Here is a 20,837-nt window from a genome sequence, read left to right as displayed (position 1 = left end):
TTATTTAACTAGTCCTCCATAAATGGACGTTTGTACTAAATATAACCAATACTGTATATATGCATGTGTAAGAACCTATGTATTTGGAGATATCTCATTATTTCCTTGGGATAAATTCCTAGAAATGGAATTTTTGGGTTAAAAGAAATTCAACCTTAAATTTTGATATATTATAATAGTTTTAAATGATAAAATTATTTTGAAGGCAAAGATTCCAAAATAGCATTTATGTTTTTAATTATACGTGTTCATTATTGAAAAATACAGAAAAACCTAGGGAAGAAAATAAAAATATCTTTTGTACTTCAGCCAGATATAATTGCTAATGATTTTTTGGTGTAATTTCTTACAGATTTTTATGTAGATACGTTTTGAATAAAATTGGGATCATTTTATATATATTTATACACACACACGTACATATCATTTTGAATTCTTCTTATTTCATTAAAAACAGTAGACATTTCTAAAACTTTAAAGGTCTATATCCCTTTGGCTGATTAGAAATACCAGTAGGAATATTGGCTTAAACTATAAGAAAATGCCTTATCCTGCCTAAGTGAAAAGCTGTGGGAAGGACTTCCTTTTCATGCTAGAGTCAGTGGCTCATTGGTGCTATCTGGGACCAGCTTCCTTCTGTCTCTTCTTTCTGCTGTTCTCAGCTTTGGCTGATTTTTTTTGTGTCACAAGTTGACCTCCCTAGGCAATCCTGGTTACAAGCTTCCTTGCTCTAGCCAGCAGAAAGGGAGAGAACCTCTTGCTCAACCATGTCGTTTCTGCCCTTTTACATCCTACCCTTTGTGTCCATTCCCTGAGCATGACAGTTGCTAGGGACTGATGGGCTCAGACCAGAGTTTCCCAAACTTCCATGATGGCAAGAATTACCTGCAGCTCTTCCTAAAAATATAGCTTCTGGCCTCTCTGCTGGAGATTGTAATTCAGTGGGTCTGGGAAGGGGCTTGGTAATTTGAATTTTTGACAAGTACCTGCAGTGATCATTGTCATTAGGGAAGTTTGCGATTCACTGTAGTGGGATGGATGTTGGTGAGTTAAACACATTGTGCACCACAAAGCTGAGATCTTTGTTGGCTCTGGTTTTCCAACCCGTGCACAGAGCTTGGCTAACATTTACATTATTTATTTTTAAACTGAATGTATTTTTATATAACTTAAATATGTTGGCTCTTTACATTTTACCATTTATGCCGTTTATAGGTTGCTTTTTTCAAACACAATTTAATGAGGACTGGAGGCAAAAATCACTTCGTTAAAATATTTCTAAATAAGTCATTTATATGGGAAAAGTCCCCATAAATCCTAACATTTACAAATGAAAAACCTCAACTTGAGTGATTTGAATGATGTCAAGTCTTATTGTAGGTCAAATCTCACATCATCATTGGCAGTGGGGCCACAAGAAGCATAATTGATTACTAGAGTTGGCAATGGTGAAATTCTTTTTGTAACTTAACTAAGTAGAAGGTGGAATTCCCTATATGTTTTTTTTCCAGAAAAAAATATTAGAAAAGTATTATCTGCCTTTAGAAAAAAATTGAAATAGTCCAGTCAGAGACGTCAAAAGAAGGACTGCACTTTTGAATATATACAGTTTGCCCTTTTAAAAAATGTACGTGTAAGTGATGATCTTGACTCCTGTATCAGGGGCCTAAAATAACCACTGCTTTCCCTTCTGTCGTTGCCAGAGCTGCAGCTTTGGAGCAGTTCAAGTCTCTTGGTGCTGAGCCGTTAGAGGTAGACTTGAAGGAATCTGGCGAAGGACAAGGAGGATATGCAAAAGAGATGTCCAAGGAATTCATTGAAGCCGAAATGAAACTCTTTGCTCAACAGTGCAAGGAAGTGGACATCCTTATCAGCACGGCGCTTATTCCAGGTGTGTCATCAAGTCGATGGGCATCGGTCAAGCACCTTCACTAATGGTATTTTAAAATAAGGGTGAAAATTTAACATTCGAATTTAAGTAAAGATCAATTTTTGCTGTAAAAGTGTTAGACAATGAGAAAGCATATGAAAAGTAGAAAAGACAAAATCACTGTGGGCCCTAGAGATAATGGTTGTAAATAATTGGGTATATTTTCTTTCATTTTTTTCTGTGTATTTTTATATAGCTGTGTTCATAGATCATATTCTATGTATAATAATTAGTAGGGAATTTCCTCTGTTTACACCCTTGATAAATTAATATTTAATTTATTTCTGTTCTGTTTGTTAAGATATGCTTTCTTATTGTAGGAAATTCAAACAGTACTGACAAATATGGAGGAAAAAAAGTACAGATAATCTGAAATTCCACCAGAGATGACTGTTATTAATATTTTGATGATCATTTTTCCATACATGGCGGGGGAGTTTTTGTGTGTGCGTGTATGTATTTATGGAATTCCAAGTATATATTTTTTAACTTAAGAATATGCCACTTTGTCACTTTCTAATTATTTGCTTTGATGCTTGGTCTTTGCAACCAGATCGTGAGCTCTTTGCTGGCAGGAATTACTTGCCAGTCCCTTTACAATATCCTCTTCTAAAGAATATTTTTCACTCAATAGATGATTGACGCCAAATCAATCAGCAGTTGTTCATCAGTTAACAGTAGCTTGATCCAGCAAGCTTTGGGAATGAAGAAACTCTCCACCTTTTATAGTTTTACGTCTTCTCTTCTCCTGTTCTTTCCTTCTGTTATTGAATAATGAGTACCATGCTGACTCTAATATTTTTCATCTGAAAGAAAGTGGGCCAGATAATGGGAGCTGACAGGGTTCATGGTTACTTGTGTTAGATCTTACTAAAGGTGCCTTGCTTTCTCTAGAGAACTGTGGAAAATTAGGAGAAGCTGCTTTGTCATGAGGTCATGGGAGAGGAGAAGTTCTTTTCTGGTATCCCTGCCACCGCCAAAAAATCTGGCTAATATGAAGCCAAGGGCAGGTGGTTGATTGACATCATATTTCTGAGTTTTTAGGGGAAAACGTGCCTCCCAAGCTCTTATTTCTGTCCTCTGTTTACCCAGGTGATACTTGATAGGTGAGCTGGTCTCACCAGACACCCCCATCCCTCCAGAGCTGACTAGATGAAGCGGACCGGCAGGAGGGTGATGTGGGCTCAGCCTGTAGAAGAATCTGTGAGTGTAGAAATGAGGCCCAGGGTTGGTTACTGGAGGTGGATACAGATCAGGCAAGCTAGGGCCCAGGGTGGTATTTGTGAAATCTGCCAGCAAACAAGACTCATGAACAAGCAGTGGCAGGAGGGCAATTCAGGATTTGTCTGTTTGTTTCGTTTCAGGGACTCCTGGCTCAGTTTCGAAGGATAGGGTGGCCTGTGCTGTACCCACTGTCTGACCTTTGAAAGGTAGCCGCAGGTTGAGGAGAGTTGTGAGCTGACCAGATGTAAGAAGTGGCCAGTAGAGGGTGCTAAAACATTTCCTCATGGAGTAGAAGTGAAGCTGGTTTTAGTCAAGTCAGACGCTTAATAAAGAACTGAGGATAATTTGGACACAGTATATAGAATTATTATTGATTATAAAGCTTGAAGTGAGTGCTAGAACTCAAGATTTCTTATTTAAAACACATACAGCGTTTTAGGGCCTACCCCCTATACTATCTTATTTTTTTAAGTAGTTTATGATACGTTTACTTTAGTAAAAGGTCAAATTGTATAATAGTCTTAAAGAAGACTTGTTGAAGAAGTTTTGTTAGTCTGTTCCACTGAGCCTTTCCCGCTTTCAGCCTTTTCTGAAGCCGTGGTCTGCTCAGAGCGCGTTAAACTTGTGCAAAGCCCTTGACCAGTGGATCGGCCCGGAGCTCGTGCTCAGAAGGCTGGGCTGAGAAGGACCTTTCTGTTACTTGTTTGAAAACCAAAAAAAGACAAAAGTTAATTAGATTGTTATAAGGAAGAAGATGATCTTTTTAAAGATCTTTCATATCCCTTGGGGACTGAAACCTGAAAGCATGAGCATTTAAAAAAATGATTGAAAAGATTATATAAAGGCACTAATGCTCTGTGAAAAACAGTGTCCTTGGCATTGTACCTTTGCTGGTTTATGTCCTGAGCCTTTGCGTGGGTCACCTGTTGGTGTCTAGCTCCTGAAAGACTCTTGGGGCAGAAGTTGTTCTAATGTTTTCCTTGAACGAATCCAAAGGGGATTAAGTGAAATGTCAGAAGTTCTCCAGGCTGAGATTCCTTTCACGGAGATCTCCGTGGCTGTACTGAAGACCTGGCATGGACAAGAAGGTTGAGAGAGGGACGCTGGCAGGTAGCTAGCTTCAGCTAGCAATCTTATGGAGTTAGTAAATTTTCATTCCTCCTAGGCACACATCAGTCAGTGGGTTGGAAAAAACAGTAACATTGTTCTTATGTAGATTGTACATGGAATGAAATATTTCTGTAGCCGGCTAGGTATTATCCTGCCTGGTATCTTGTACCGCTTACTTGCACCGTCGTCTAGACCCCTTAGATTTGATTGGGTGATGGGTTAAAGGCTAGAATTTCATTAATGTAGGTAACTTCAGGATAGAGCCCTGCTGCTGGTCCCATTTTGTGGTACTGTGCGCACAAGGGAAAGCTCCCTACCTTGCTGTCCAGCTCTTTGACCTTTGGGGCTACCATTAAAAAGTAAGATAGCCCCGCTCTCTGGTAATGTTTAGGCTGTGCTCATAAACTTTTCTGCTAAACTTTTTGAGACATGAGAGATTTTCAGCATCCCTATTGTTCTGGAACCCTTTTAGAGACTTGGAATATGTAATCAGAAAGAGAAGGAATCAGATTGAAAATCTGGTTGGTAAGTTAGGGAGGGGAGTGTTGGGGTGGTGTGAGGAGGAAGCATAGTGGTTTAGCACTGACTGACTGTTAGGCAAATTTCGCCTAAATTCCAGTGAGAATTAGGAGTACTGTGGAGCACATGCTGAGTCAACCCTGATAGAAACAACCTTTTCCATTAAATTCTTTCCTGATAACCACCTAATTAAAAAATGATAAGCTTCATAGGGTCATCTAGCTTTCCAGCTCACCCTTTCCACACCTCAGGTGTTGCCCTTATTTTGTAATTGAACCATGGCTATCGGAAAGCCTGGGGTTTTGTTTAGTAATGATGACGGTATCTTGGACCACTCGGGTTCCCAGCATCACTAGATAAAGCCCATCTAAAGTGATCAGGATTGGATCGCATTCTCCCGAATCACCTGTGCTGTAAAGTTTGCACTCCTTTGTGAGGTTGCCTTTCAGTTTCTAGTCCTGTGTTAGCTTTCAGGATGCATTTTAAACTAATTTCATACTCTCTGGGCCTGATTTCAGTCATGCTGGCTGCTGTTGTCTCCGCAAATAGGCCAAGGACCTTCAGGCCTTTGCACATATTTTCTTCTCTTTGGAATGCTGTCCCTGCCTTCTGAAATCCTACTCAACTCAGTTACTACTTCCTCCACAGTTTCTGCCATCTCCTACTCAGTAGTAAACACTCCTTTTTCTGCATTTGTAGCACTTTGCCTGTGCCTCAGATTCCAGTAGTTCAGTCTCACTGCTCCTTAGTTGCCCTGTCTCCCTGTGCATGCACCAGGAGTGTTTGGTTTACTGCTGTCCTGTTGGGTACTAGGATAGGGCCTTGTACATAACAGTGGCTCAGCAAATATTGCTGAGCTAATCCTTCCGGGTACTTTTCTTAGGTCTCGATTGGTACAATCCCTTTTATTTTTCCAGTGCTATCCAAGGAGAGAGAGAGCACGCTCTGTTGGCTCACTTTTGGATAGAAACATTGCGAGGCTACTTAAAGATGGAATCCTAGCTTTCTTAAATTTTCAAAACTAGGACACTTGCCCAGTTTGCGATTTGAGGTGGTTAGCTGGACCTCTCAGGAGACAGAATTAGAAAGTAGTGGAAGGTCTGTTCAGGAGTTAGACAGTGTCCTATCAGCTAGGAAATTCATTGTTTGCTTATAAAGTGTAATACCTTAGGCCATGTATACTTGGACCTCTTTTTAGGCACAATCCAGATGAGGGTAACAGTACTTTTTATTTTTATCTATACCAATTAGGGCCTTAGAATACACCTCTCAAAGGGCCCCTGTAGTAATTTTACATGACTCTGGAGAATTAGGAGGGGGTATTTTCCCCTGTTATGCAAGGGCCTCACACATATGAGGCCAAACCAGACAGATTTCACAGTCTGCAGGAAAATCAGGATTGGTGCAGCCTGTGTCTTTGAATCCATCTTTCACATGGAGCAGAAATATAGTACAAAAGAACAACTTTCCACAGTAGTTGTCAAACTCAATACAATGATATACTCTCCATTTGTGAAATTCCACAAGGATAGTATTGTTTTGATGACTATTCAGTTTTTCTCTAAAGTGAAGGTTTATTTTTCAGATTGTTCTTTTCCTTCTTCTGTAAACATCATGATCTTAAAGGACAAAACTATATAGATCAGTGACTTCCAACTTTTTTGGAATTAACTTTTTTTTTTTTACTGACTAATCTGATTTATTGCCATTTTCCCCTCCTTTAAATGTGTTATATGACTTTTGGGAATTTTGTAATATTAGTTGTACAAAGTTTCCTGTGTTTTGAGAATTTTGAAGGACAGAGAGAAGTACTTAAATGTTGCAACATCAAACGGTGGTAAACCACATGCTGTCTATACACCTTTTGGTAGCTTTCAACACAGACAGGGCAACTTGTTATCAAGAGAAAGATGCCAAAATTGTAGAGTTTCCCATGGTCATTTTCCAGTCTTGACTTCTTAGAGTGTGTTTGAGCACATTTAGTGAGTGACTGGGCTAAATTTAATAAATGTTCTGTTAGGAAATTTATGGCACAGAATTATGTTCTGGTTTGGTCTGTTATTTCTCCAAAAGTCTGTTACAAGATTAGAAAGCACTGTGCTCCCCTCCTTGGCAGTCTTTGAGTTGAAAAGGATTGGGAGGCTGAGGCTGTCTCTGGTGAAGCAGTACCCAATAGAGTTACTGTTAACAACTAGTACTTCCTACCGTATGCATTTCTGTATTTCCTTCTTTCCATTCTCCCTATACTTTCTTGTACCTCAGTATTAGGTAGGGTGGTCCTAGCTGCTATAGCAAAGTAACCTAAAAGTGTATAATGGCTCAGACATTATAGAAATTTACTTCTTGCTTAGTTAACAGTAATGGGTGGTTGACACATTGGTGGGCAACTCTTCTTCACGTGGTCATCTGCAGATTCAGGTATAACATTGTTGCCGTCATCATTATGAGGCTATGAAGTCACTCTGGGCACTGTCTCTATTCCAGCTAGCCAGAAGGGAAACGGACTTGGAGAAGTATAAATGGAATGCCTGGAAGTGCCATACATCACTCCTGCTCACATTTCTTTTGCTAAGACTTGGTCACATGGTCAAACTTAACTGTGAAGGAAGCTGGGGATTGTTGCCTAGCTGTGTGCCCAGGAATGAGAGAATGTTGTATTAGTTTGCTAAGGCTGCTATGACAAAATCCCACAGACTGGTCAGCTTAAACAACATAAATTTATTTTCTCACAGTCTGGAGGCTAGACGTCCAAAGTCGTAGTGTCAGCAGGTTGGTTTCTTCTGAGGCCTCTCTCCTTGGCTTATGGATGGTCCTCTTCTTGCTGTGTCCTCACATGGTCTTTGTTCCACATTTCCTCTTGTTCTAAAGACACCAGTCAGGTTGGGTTAGGACCCACCCAAATGGCCTCGTTTTAACTTAATCACTTCTTTAAAGGCCCTAACTCCAAATACAGTCACATTCTGAGGTGCTGGGGCTTAGGGCTTCAACATCTGAATTTTCAGGGGACACAATTTAGCCCATAATAAACATGGATTTTTGTGAGCAGCCAACAGCCTCTTTTCTCTTCCCACTTTGTAATTTTATTTGCTGATGTTTAATCCTTTTATTGGGAATCAGGTTATGGATTTAGAGCCATAGAGTGTAGATTCTAATTCTAGTTCCACTGCTTATCAGCTGATGTGTCTTCCCAAACCTCAGATTCCTCATCTCTGAAAAGGGGGTAAAAATTTCTACCTTGCAGAGTTGTTTTGAGGAATAGATGAAGCTAAAACCCAGTTTAGGGCCTGGCATAGAGAATAGTAGCACAATTCCTCTTTCTTCCATTGGGGATGTCAGATCAGGACTGAAATGCGTGTTGACTTTTGCAATAGAAAGTCCAGACGTTCTCAAGGATTGCATGGAATGTCAAAGATCGTCCCTGAGATCAGGAGGCTTATGGACATAGCCGTGAAGTTACAAAACCAGCATTCATTAGATGGCCATCTGGCTTAGGTTTTCCCGCCGAGAAATGTAGCTTATTTATTTTTCATCTTAATTTTCTGAAGCTAGCCATTTCATTAAGGCTTTTTTGTCAGTTACCTCATTCCGACCTAATTTGAATGACATGGGAAATAAACAGTATTATTTCTATTTAAAAAAATAATCTTTTAATTATTTGATGTTAAGTAGTAAAATCAGAATGTATAATAAATATTCATTGCTTTAATTTTAAGGGATTTTGATAGCTAATGTACATCTAAACATGTATTGAAGGGAACACAAAGAATTATAATTTATATAAGAATATTATATATTTCCTTATCTGTGCTACCATTTAAATTGGGTAGATTGTTTTCCTTTTTGGAGAAGTCCCATAGCTTGTGAAACCATCGTAAAATGTTGACTAATTTTGGTTTTTATCTATACAGAATTTTTGCAGCTTTGAGAGGTAAATTAAGCTAATCCTTAAAAAATTTTTTAAACCTGTTCTTGTTTTTAGGTTTGTTCTTTAAATAGATCTTTAGGGATTTCTCCAATCTGCTAAAATACGCTGTTGACTAATCCTAGTTTTTAAGTATCACATTTAGAAATATCTCAAGGCGTCCAGTTTGTAAAATCCAAGTATTTGCCAACCTTTCTCTCTGGTTCCTTATACAAATAATTAATTATGCAGAGAACTCTTTTCTCTGGTTCCAGAGAGAGAACTCTCATATAAAGTACTCTGCTTGACTGTTTAAGCTTGGGTCAAAATCTCTTTATCTCTTTGTGATTGCAACCACAGCTGCATATAGCCTCTTTAGCAATAACAGGATGGAGGACTTGCATCGATACGTTGCTCTAACACCACTACCACCTCTACCACCACTAGGCTGGCTAAATCGGAGACTGATTAGATAATGGACCAGTGGACCAAATGTTTAGCAATTTTTTGCCACATCCTCTCTATTACATAATTAATGAGCTCTTTTCCTTATATGTATTACATATATGTATAAGTTTTTATAGCTCAAGACCCTAAACTTTAGCCCTATCTGTGATTTTGAAATTTCCCAAAGAGCCTTTGATGTATATCAGTTAGGATGCCTTGGGCTACCAGAAGCAGAAATTCCAACACAATCTGCCTTAAATAAGAAAGGAATTTCTTGGGTTATGTAACTGAAAAAAGTCCAGGTGTAGCTGTGGATAGGGGTGCGTCAGGGGAACTCTGGCTATGTGCCTTTGTATGCTTTCAGCTCCACCCTTCTCTTTGAGTTGATTTCATCCTCAGTGGTGGAAGGCAGCAGCAGTTCACACAACACAACAGCCAGAGGACGAGACAGGCCAGTATCTCTACCTCTGCTGGCTCCCTCTTAAAGAGCAAGGAAACTTCTTTTTCAGAAGCCCTTAGCAAACTTTCCTTTCTTCTAGTTGGCCTTAATTGGGTTACGTGCCCATTTCTGAACCAGTCCATGTAGGCAGGGCAATCAGATGCTCCTCGGCTTACACCTGGATTTCAGAACCAGCCACTAGTAAGGTGATGAGATTACCCTTAGGCCAGGTAGGCCCGCCTGTGGAGCAGTTTCTGAGGTCGTTTCTCCTGAAGTTCATAGACTATGTGGAGAAAATGGAAATTAGAGTAGTGACAAGAGGAGGAAATGCATGCTGGGTAAACACCAACAATGCTCAGTGCAACACTGTGTTCTTATCATGACATTTCTTAAAGTGTAAATACTATAGTTCAGAAAGTCTTTACGTACTCTATTTTGCGTTTAGTCAATTATAGTATTGCATTACATTAAAAATTATCCTTGTCTTACTAGTACTTGATGAGAATTTATTTTGGTTTGGATAAATATGTTCTTTAATTTATATTATTAACTTCTTTGCTACTATATTGTTAAATATAGTTCTTATTAAAGCAGAAAGTTTTTCTTGAGCCTGGCTAGTTTGATGCCTTACAGGCCAGGAAGTTAGGAATTTCCCCATCTGATTACATGCCATTGAATAATTCCAGTAAATAATGCTAAGTGCTCTTTGGAATCATTATAAAATTTTGTGGTAAACCCATTTCATCGTGGTGTTTTGTTGTTCTTAATATTTTTAGTGGTTTCCTCTTAATTTCTTTCTTTCTTTTTTCTTTTTTAGTGTGATTAAAATTATCTGTGAAGGCTTGATTCTTTTCCCAGGAAGATAGAATCTGAGAATTTATTGATTTCAGATGATCGTGTTAGGCCTGATTCATTCAGAGAGGTGTAATATATTGCAAAACTTTCTGGTAAATCTTTAGCTATTGGTCTTTAGTTTAAGTCAAATCACTTTTTCAATTTAGTCTTGTAGAGAGGCCAATGATATATTCTTTTGCTACGTAGTGATAAATTGTTAAAGCTATTTTTAGAAATGAGTAATTTTTTCTAGGTTTCTAATTTTAATACTTTTAAAACTGCATCTTGTTTTTTAATGAGAAAATACAAGAGTATGAAAAGATAGTATGAATTTAGTCACATTTAAGAATAAATTTGTATGAATCACATCCATGTATGTGTACATCTAGAAACAGTGCACATGTTTGAGGCATTTATTCAGTCTACTGTCAATTCTTGGTGCACACAGGGATTCAAGGATAACTTACAGTGATCTATGGCACCCCTACTCCCCTGCAAAAATGGCCAACCAGTTGGGAAACTCTATAATTAAAATTTTATATGAGTACTTTTAAATACATTAGCTATTCTAGTAATAAAACTGTTCACTAACCTTTGAATGCAGCCTCTTTCAGTTCTAATTTATTAGAACTCAGAGCTAGAAGTAAAATTTTCCGTCCTAATCTAGCCTGCACATGGTAGGCGCAAAATAAGTATTAACTGAGTCAATGAATGAATGACTATTTGAATGATGACTGTGAGAGCATGCTGTCTGGCCATTGTCTTGACGAAAGTACAGAAATAAACTTCCAGCTGGGAGGGAACTGAGTAATCTTACCAGGGAACTTCATGTCCATGAACCAGAAGGAACCAAGAAATAATTTCATGAAGTTGGACATCATGACAAGTCTTTCACCCACAGTTTGTATAGTGCCAGGAAAAAAGTTCTCTCCGTGTTAATTTTTTCTATCAAAGTGATTTTTTTTTTTTTAGTGGGGTGGTTTGAGGAAATGTAACACTCTTGGTCTTTTTGTGTTTCTCATCTTTTGCAGCTAAATGATAAAATTAACAGGAATGAGCAGTCAAAAAGGAAAAGCCCAATAGTGTCTCTGAAAAAAATACCTCTTGTCTGCCTTCTTTTATTCACTTTTCTGCCTTCTCCTACTGTTGTGTTTGAAATACCTGCTATGCTCTTTTGATCCTCATCCTTGTATCTAGGATCTTTAAAACCTCTCTCTGAGATATATGGGACATCTCTTTATAGTTGAAGGATTTGCATTAAACATTGGATATATTGTTTTCTGTGTTATATGTTGTAAAAACCTGTACACATCTTCCTAGTGGTTATCCATCTTTAGTTATGCCTCTGTCTCCCTTTATAAGTGTTTTGACACACTCTTTGAAAGGCTGTCCTAACTGTGTAGCTTCATTTGCTGTAGCACGGAGAGCAGATGACTTTGAGTGGAACCTTTTCAATTGGACAGTAAATAGGTTGATCTAATGGCCATTTCTAACTTGTTCTAATTCTTCTACTACAATTTTTAAATCCATTTCCTCATCGCATTGGAGAAACTGGCTGTGCTTATTGAGGAGTACTTTATTTGTTTACCTTTTTCAAAAAAATGGTATGTGACTTTTGTTGGAAGTACAGTAAAGTACAAAGTAGAAAATAAAGATTATCCATGATCCTCTACTTAGTGATAAATACTATTAACATTTTACCATTTTCTTTCGCCCATTTCCCATGCATTTTTATCATGTTGAGATCAAGACAGAGTATCTTTCTTATTTCTCAATTTAATATTATATCTGAAGTTTTCCCCTTAATATAATGTGATGAGTCATTAAGAACTCTTTGTAAGTATATTTTAATGGTTTTGTAGAATTTTTTTGTTTGAATGTACCATACTCTTCCCTCAAAGTTGAGCTTTTCATTTATTTCCAGTTTTTTTCTGTTAAAAATAATGCTCTAACATTTTTTCTGCATAATTCTTATGGCTATATTTTCATTTATTTCCCCAGGATTAAACAAATCTTAGAAGTATCAGCATTTTTGGCCAATTGATACATGCTTGATAAACTATACTTTCTTGAAAGATTTTGCAGTTCATAATCTCATCAGCAGATTGTCTAGCTGATTGTTTCATTTCAACATTATTATGATTTTTTGACTCTTTCAGTTTGAGAGGCAAAAAAAGTATCTCACTTTTTTACTGACATTTCTTTGATTCTTAGTGCGGGTGAACATTTTTTTTTCATTTGATTGTTACTATTTCTCTTTGAGTTGACCATTTGTATTTATTCATTTCTCTGTTAGGATCTTCGTGTTTTGATGTTTATTAAATTTCTGTGAGCTTTTTATGATATTAATATTTTGTCATATTTATTTTTTTGAAGATTGTAGTATTTATATACATTTTTCATGTTTAAATCTGTTGATGTTTTCTGTGTAATTTTCCCCATTGCTCTAAGTTCGGGAAGTACTTTTTTATTCAAAGACTAGACAGATATTCTCTAAGGTTTTCTTTTTGCTTTTTCTTTATGGGTTGATTCTCTTATTTTATAATTAATTCTGATCTATAGAGTTTACAGTTTATTTTGAAGTAGGATATTAGATTTGGGTAGATTTTTTTCCCCCTAATACCTAACTAATCACCTATTCCTTTTCTTCTTTCCTTTTTGTGATGCCACATTTATCACACATTTGTATCATTGTAGGCCATCAGGGTAAGATAGTATTTTGAAACTGCCTTCTCAATCTTTCCCTCTTGACCTATTCTTTTGAGGATTTGTTCGTTTGGAACTTTTATGTACTACCCTGCTCCTCTTTTGGCTCTGTTTTTTTCCCTTCTGTTTTCAATTTTCATTTCTGCACTTTCCAGAATTTTCAAAAAATTGATCCACATGTGAGTGCCTGAAGGCAGCTGCAGTATTATATTCATCATTGTATTCCCTCTAGCCCTTATTAAATTTTTAAATTATGCAATTAAAACGAGCTCTTATAGAAAATTTGCGAGATAAGGAAAAGCACAAAGAAGAAAATAAATTATTCTTAGTCTCACCACTCAAAGATATCCTGGTATTGTTAAATGCTATACTATAGAGAATTTACTAGAATTTTATGTAAGTGTATATATATGAAACATTCCTATGTATGTATATATAAAAACTTTTTTTTACAGAGTACAAGCATCCTATACATACTGTTTTGTTGTGTGCTTTTTACTTATAATAATTCCATGTCTTTTAAATATTCCTCTGTGACTTAAGTAAATTTTTTAAACTTACCCTCCAGTCGTTTGGCTGTACACTAAATAAATTACTTTATGTGAAAGAATATGCTATCCTTTCAAAAGTGATTGAATTTCAGAGTGATAATATAGACAGAACACTCTTTCTCTCTCTAGATGAAAATGTGTATGTGTGTGTTTAAAGTTGTGTTAGCCACTGCATAATTGCTTTGTGAAGGTTGAATGAGTAAAATCAAGGAGGACAAATAGGTTGTACATTGGATATTTTCTAGGGAGCCTAAATGGTTTTGGCCACTTGATGTCTTGTAAAATGGGTAGCATTACAGTCCAGGGACTGATCTTTAGCTATAGATGGCTCAGAAGAAAGAAGGAATCCAGAATTTCCGGGGCAGGAGAAATTAGTTAGTTGCCAAATCAAATTTGTGAGGTTGATGGTCATAAAGTTGGTACAGTTAGAAGTCAAAGGAGGTGGACCTGGATCCAAATAGATATAGCCAAAGGAGTAGTTTAAGGCATATCAACCTAAGACTGGAAGGTACCAGTAAGGTGGGAGGAAAAGCTATAACAATCAAGATCCTGGTTGATAGAGAAGAAGCTCTAGACCAGAGAAAGGGTAGGGTGATGACATTAAACACCTGGAAAGTACAGGTTAACACTTTAAATTTGCCACTTTATATGGTTGTAGCCTTATGATCCATAACTTTACTACGGAACTAAGCAGCATGACCTTATTGTGGGAAGAGCCCTCAGATGTATGTGGTTTTCATCCCCAAAGTCTCATGCTTGAGTAAAGTTTAGTTAAATATTCAAGATACCTTTGTTGGACTATGTTGGGGAAGGAAGGAGAAAGGAACACTTCCAGAGAATTTGGGGAAGTGGTGAACTACCAGGATGTCAGGGTGTTGTCTTTGGGGAAACTATCTCCTCATTCTTGCTCTTTCATGGAGACTCAGAAGAGAGAACCAGAGATCGTCTAACAAACCATGTGGCAGCTAGCCCAGTGTGGCCAGGGCAGAAGGTCCAATGGGGCAGTAATGAGAGGGATGTTAGAAAGAGCACTTCAACCCAAGGGGAAGGCCTTCAGGATTAGGAGGCTTAGGATCAGACTTTTATCTTGGAAGTACTAAGTTTACATCAAGAAAGGAGGTAGTACTACATAAAGACCCGCTTGTATATTCACAACTTTTTTTTCCCCACAATACTACAAATAAGGGTTATTTTTCTTTTTTGAATCACATGTATTCCAATCAAGCAGATTGAAAAAACAGTTTTTTATAGTGCAAGTTTTATTTTTAATTGGTTTCCATTTATAAAATTGACGATGTTATTTTACTAAAATTCTGTAACAGAGTTGAAAACTTTCAAAAGAAGAAATAAAGATAATTAGGCAATTAACTCTCTGCTTCCCTACTACCAATTTCACAACTTTATTTCCTTTTTTCTTTTGGCTTAGCTATTTATATTGTTTTATGAAACAAACACAATAATATACTGACAGCATGGGCCCCCACTGAACGTATTGATGTATGTTAGCTTGAAAAATCCTTATGTTTGGGGGGCTGGCCCCGTGGCCGAGTGGTTAAGTTCGCGCGCTCCGCTGCAGGCGGCCCAGTGTTTCGTTGGTTCGAATCCTGGGCGCGGACATGGCACTGCTCATCAGACCACGCTGAGGCAGCGTCCCACATGCCACAACTAGAAGAACCCACAACGAAGAATACACAACTATGTACCGGGGGGCTTTGGGGAGAAAAAGCAAAAAATAAAATCTTTAAAAAAAAAAAAAATCCTTGTGTTTGGGGCTTTGTCATCTGTGTAAGAATTAGCTTCTGAAAACACATTGTGAATTTAAAATGTGAAATATCTTATGAGGAGAATGTGTACCGTAAGAACAGAGGAGACCTTTTCTGTTTATCTACCAGTATATTCCTCGCACCAGGCATAGGACTTGATTCATCAGAGGCACAGAATAAATAGTTATTAAGTGGCCATGAATGCATATGAGTGACTCCTAAGCCTTTGGAGTTGTGGTAGCCTACTGTTTTCATTTCATGGCACTTCTCTGTCTCTCCTCGAAGTCATCCTGTGTCAAATTAAGGTAGGTTAATATAACATGAGGGAAATCTGGTGACGTTTGTTAAAATGATTGGAAATACTCTGTTTTGTGATACATAAATTACTGTTGAATATTCCCTGGACATTTGTAATCTTTGTGAGTTGTCCGATTTGGGTGCAATTTGGGTCCAATTCTAGTTTCCTTAATAGCTTCTTCTTATGCATTTCTAAAAAAACCAGGCAAAATGTTGATTTCTTCCTGAGTGGTACTGGATATAAATTAGTTGAGAAGAGCTGTGCTGACTGAGATTTCCTTGCCGAGCACACGGCAAGGCTCTCTCGCTAACTAATTGGCTCCCTCCTGCACGCTGGCTTTGCTGGTCACACTCATCCTATTTCTTCCTTAGGAGAATGACCAGTCTCACTTGTGTTGTGGGCTTTAGGGGTCTCTTGGAAGAGTTAAAATTTCAGATGTTAAATTTCTGAATACCTGGAGACTACTGTAATAATTAGAATATAGAGTTTTATAATATAATTTGTCTTTTTTTCCTCTGATATTATTAGGTAAAAAAGCTCCAGTTTTATTTAGTAAAGAAATGATCGAGTCAATGAAGGAAGGTTCAGTTGTTGTTGATTTAGCTGCGGAGGCTGGCGGAAACTTTGCAACCACTAAGCCAGGAGAACTTTATGTTCACAAGGTATAGCAAAAAGCTTCTTCTATCTATGAACCAATTTTTACATCTTTAGTGATTTGCGAGAGGGTGTTTGTTCCTTTAAATTTTTAGAGAAACTGAGGCCTGAAATTTTTTAAGATTAAAAATAGGCACATGTAAAGCTTTTTTTTGAAATATGTATTTGTTTGTATGTTTGTATATTTATAAAGATATACAATTTAAAAACTTAGCCTTGACCATGTGGGAATTGTCCTAGAAAGTTTATGAGCATATGGGAATGGATCTTTCTGACTGTACTTTTCTTCATTTAGGGAGTGACTCACATAGGCTACACAGACCTTCCCAGCCGAATGGCCACTCAGGCCAGCACCCTCTATTCCAACAACATCACCAAGCTCCTGAAGGCCATCAGCCCTGACAAAGATAACTTTTATTTTGAAGTGAAAGATGACTTTGACTTTGGCACAATGGGTCATGTCGTTAGAGGAACTGTAGTGATGAAGGTAGGTAAAGAGATCTGTTCCTTTCTGTGTTTTTAATATAAATTTGTTTTAGGATTTCTGTTCATGAAAGAATCCTATTTTGGAATTGATATATACTCTAATAAAGTATTGATGTGTTGGGTTTATGCCAATTTTAATTGTTTAAAAATGCAGTACAATTTAAAGAAAATATTGCAAAGACTTATATACAAACGTCTCACCTAAAATATGCGTTGCTTTTGAAAAACAGAAACAGACTAAACAAAAAACCAGAACTGAATAAAGTAAAGATTAACTGTTCCCCCCACCTATCTGCTTTTAAGGGTTTGATCTGTATTCTTCCATGTATGTTCCATACGCATAGAATTATATATCTATGCATGTATACAGAGCACAAACATTATGTATTGATATACATGTTATATATTTATGTAACATGATAAGCTATAAATTATATGAATTTATATATTTATTTAACAACTTATTATTTTTTTGTGTGAGGACAATTGGCCCTGAGCTAACATCTGTACCAATCTTCCTCTATTTTGTGTGTGGCATGCTGTTGAGCATGGCTTGACATGAGGTGTGTAGGTCTGCACCTGGGATCCGAACCCGTGAACCCCAGCTGCCTAAGTGGAGTGTGTGAACTTAACCCCTATGGCACCAGCCCGGCCCCTAAAATTATTTTTGAAAGAACTTTTGTTTTTCGCAACATTATAGTTTTCATCTGTGTTTTTGAAACACTGGATTGATTTTTTTAAAAAATGTGATTTTTTCTAATCTCTATTAGGATGGTGAAGTGATTTTTCCTGCTCCCACACCGAAAAATATTCCTCAGGGCGCCCCAGTAAAACAGAAGACAGTGGCTGAGCTGGAAGCTGAAAAAGCAGCTACTATTACACCCTTCCAGAAGACAATGACAACGGCTTCGGCATATACAGCAGGTGAGGGGTCCCGTTTATTAAGATCTAGTCCTGATTATTTGAACTTTATAGGTAATATATTAATTGTCAGAAGAATTAGTAAGTGAAATGCTGTTGTCCTTGTTTGGATTCCATTAGGAATTTGGCCTGATAGAAGTGATTTTCATAAACATGTTATTTGTCTACTTCTGTAGAATTGAAGACAGGACATTGATTGCCCACCCTAAGAGATACAGGCACTATGCTAAATACTGCAATGAATATGTGTGAAATAGTATGCAGGCTGTTAATACTTTTCCTTTTATAGTATAAACATTTTAAATATAATCATTAATATTTTATCTACATCAAATATGTAGAGTAGTGATGTACATTAGATTGTATTGCTGTTAATGCATATAAATGTGGTTATTTATTAATTTATTTTTGTGGCTTATAAAACATCAGTTGTGACTATCTGCATAGTTGAGTAAGACTGGGGAACCAAATGTTTACATGGAAGAATAAACACTGATTTAGGTATAGCCTTTGAACATTTGACTAACACTCTAAGTTATTCACCTAGTAAAAAATTCACTTTAAAAATATTTATCTCTTTACAATTTAACACAAATTCTTTGCTTCTAAATTCATCTTCATGGAAACACTAAAGAATTATTGTAAAATAGTGATAAATATTTATTCTGGCTATGAGTTGTTAGAGTCTGAAATATGATATTTGATTTTAAATTGGTTTCTCTTTCATAGAATGAATTAAAAATGTTTAGATCTGCTTAGAGCCAAAACAAAAACAAAACAAAATCAAACTATAAAGAATTAAGGATGAGCACCAGGCACACAGAATTCTTGTAGCCTCAGCATTCTCCAAATTCCCATGTGAGTCCAGATGTTTTAAAGCTAAATATGTAACTCTCCTTGAATAAAGAGCAATCTCAGCAAAATGACTGAAAAGCCTCTCGTTGTGGATGTTGTGAATAGATGGGGCAGTGTCCCTACTTGCACTTACTTGTTTAAAAAAAAAAGAAAAGAAACTAGATTATTGTACATGGAGAGTATGATCAGTAGGATTGTAAATTCCCTTTCTCTTGGAGATTCATAAGGAAATAGAGTGAGGCATGTGTAATTTGTTTTTCTGGGTTTCTCTTATGTTTAAGTCAAAGTGTGTGAGTGTGTAACAATGGCGTATTCCAGTTTAAAAAAATGCATATATTTCTTTCTTTGTTTTTGACCTTGAACTTCCTTCTTTATAATAAAAACAAGTATTTTTCTTGTATATGTGTTAGGAATCTATGTGAATAGCATTCTTCAAAGAACGTGATTTGCTTTTTTCCCCTTTTCTTTCTTTTCTTCTCTGCTTTTCTCTTTTTCTCTGTTATACAAACTATAGAAATGGCACATTTGACTTTATTGAATGTATTATAGAAAAGATATTAGTTTATTAAATGGTTCAGAAGGAAACCTTCAGATGTGTTCTTTCTATCTTAGATGCCCCACACAATGTACTGTGGTTCTGATAATGCTGCTTGACTAATGTGGTCATTTAGTGAGTGCTAGGCGTTATGCTAAACATTTCACATGCCTTAGCTCATTTATTCCTTGTAAGAACTCAGTGAGGTGGGCATACTATTATTGTCATTTTCCAGATGAGGACAGAGAGGGTTAATAATTTTATGGATAAGGATGCTATTACACAGAGGGGTTAAGTAGCTTGCCTGGGATCACACGGCTAGCAAGCCACAGAGTCCCGATTTGAACCAGACAATCTGGCTTAAGAAAACGTATTCTTAACCACAAATTTATATGGCTTCTCTAATGTTAAACTGGAACACAAAACAATACTCTATCTAATTCTCTCTCTGGATAGATGGTTAACAGGTCATGCACTGGAACCCTGGAAATCTTATATATGGGTAGGAAAATATAAATTAAAATTACAGTCTTATTGAATGGTTTAAAGTAAAATTAATGTCAATTCCTAGATATTCTAGCTGTGCCACTTATAGAGAAATAGTTCATATCATGGAAAAAAGATACCTTATTCAGGAAAGTTGAATTTTGGCTCTCTGGTCACCTACTATCATTCTGTTTTTACTGACCACTAGGTAACCCTTTCTTCTGTTGCAGAACAGCCATCCACATGTTTCCTATTAGGAGAGGCGATAATTAAAGATGTATGTTCAGAGCTGACTGTATTCTGCACATTCTTAATTTAATTTGTATCTTTTTTTCCTTTTCTTTGTAAAATCCTGTTTGCTGACTTGGTGTTGAGGCTGGAGCTGACTGCCCTGGCCAGCAGTGCAGTCCAGATTCAGGAGCAATTGCAAAACTTCTGTCCCGGGTGGGTGGAAGCCATGTGTTTTGGGGAGGTGCTGGAGTGAATGAAATCCTGCCTACTCTTTTCAAATCCCTCTTCCTTGTCCAAGTCTGAGAATGACATGAAATTGGCCTCACGAAAGTCCTGTTGTATAAAGGTTATGTCTTACCCAAGTAGAAAATGCTTTGGTAGATCCCCTATAGGCCTCTACTTCTGGAATAAAAACACTTTTTTAAACACATGTGGCACTGTCAATGTAAGTTAAAACAGCGAGCTGTACAGAGCAAAATGTGCAAATTGTTACTAAGGTGACTCATAAATTTTACTAGATCTTTGCAATTTATTTTATTTTGGGGAGTGGTGGTCAGGAAGTTGAGTTTTGTTCACAATATCTTTAACCTCCTCTCCCCCCTCTCCCAATCATGAAATGTCTAAAAAAAAATCTCATATTGGCAAAGGTGGAATTTAAAAGCATTGACTATGCCACATGTTTGTGTGTGTGTTTCGAATCTTCCTGAGATAATTGGTTGTCAGCTCACGCTCTTTCTTCTCTTTCTTTAGGTCTCATCGGGATGCTGGGCTTGGGCATTGCTTCTCCCAACTTGGCCTTTTCCCAGATGGTGACCACTTTTGGCTTGGCCGGCATTGTGGGCTACCACACCGTCTGGGGAGTCACACCCGCTCTTCACTCACCACTGATGTCTGTGACTAATGCAATCTCAGGTTTGTTCTTCTCTTATTTTCCCTCCTCTTAGGTT

General features: G+C 37.2%; 1 protein-coding gene across 4 annotated transcripts in view; it reads left to right on the top strand.

Moving 5' to 3' along the window:
- NNT (nicotinamide nucleotide transhydrogenase) overlaps positions 1 to 20,837 on the top strand; it is a 78,638-nt gene that overhangs the window by 22,358 nt on the left and 35,443 nt on the right. For all 4 annotated transcript variants that reach the window (XM_046672486.1, XM_046672485.1, XM_046672483.1 and 1 more), the window contains exons 7-11: positions 1,704 to 1,891; positions 16,251 to 16,384; positions 16,672 to 16,863; positions 17,633 to 17,786; positions 20,641 to 20,802. In XM_046672486.1, coding sequence (XP_046528442.1) covers positions 1,704 to 1,891; positions 16,251 to 16,384; positions 16,672 to 16,863; positions 17,633 to 17,786; positions 20,641 to 20,802 — 830 coding nt within the window. The remainder of the gene's footprint in view (positions 1 to 1,703; positions 1,892 to 16,250; positions 16,385 to 16,671; positions 16,864 to 17,632; positions 17,787 to 20,640; positions 20,803 to 20,837) is intronic.

Source organism: Equus quagga, chromosome 9 (genome assembly GCF_021613505.1).
Source record: "Equus quagga isolate Etosha38 chromosome 9, UCLA_HA_Equagga_1.0, whole genome shotgun sequence".
Taxonomy (NCBI): Eukaryota; Metazoa; Chordata; class Mammalia; order Perissodactyla; family Equidae; genus Equus; species Equus quagga.
Note: the sequence above shows the minus strand (reverse complement) of the source record. Positions and strands in the feature narration are given on the sequence as shown.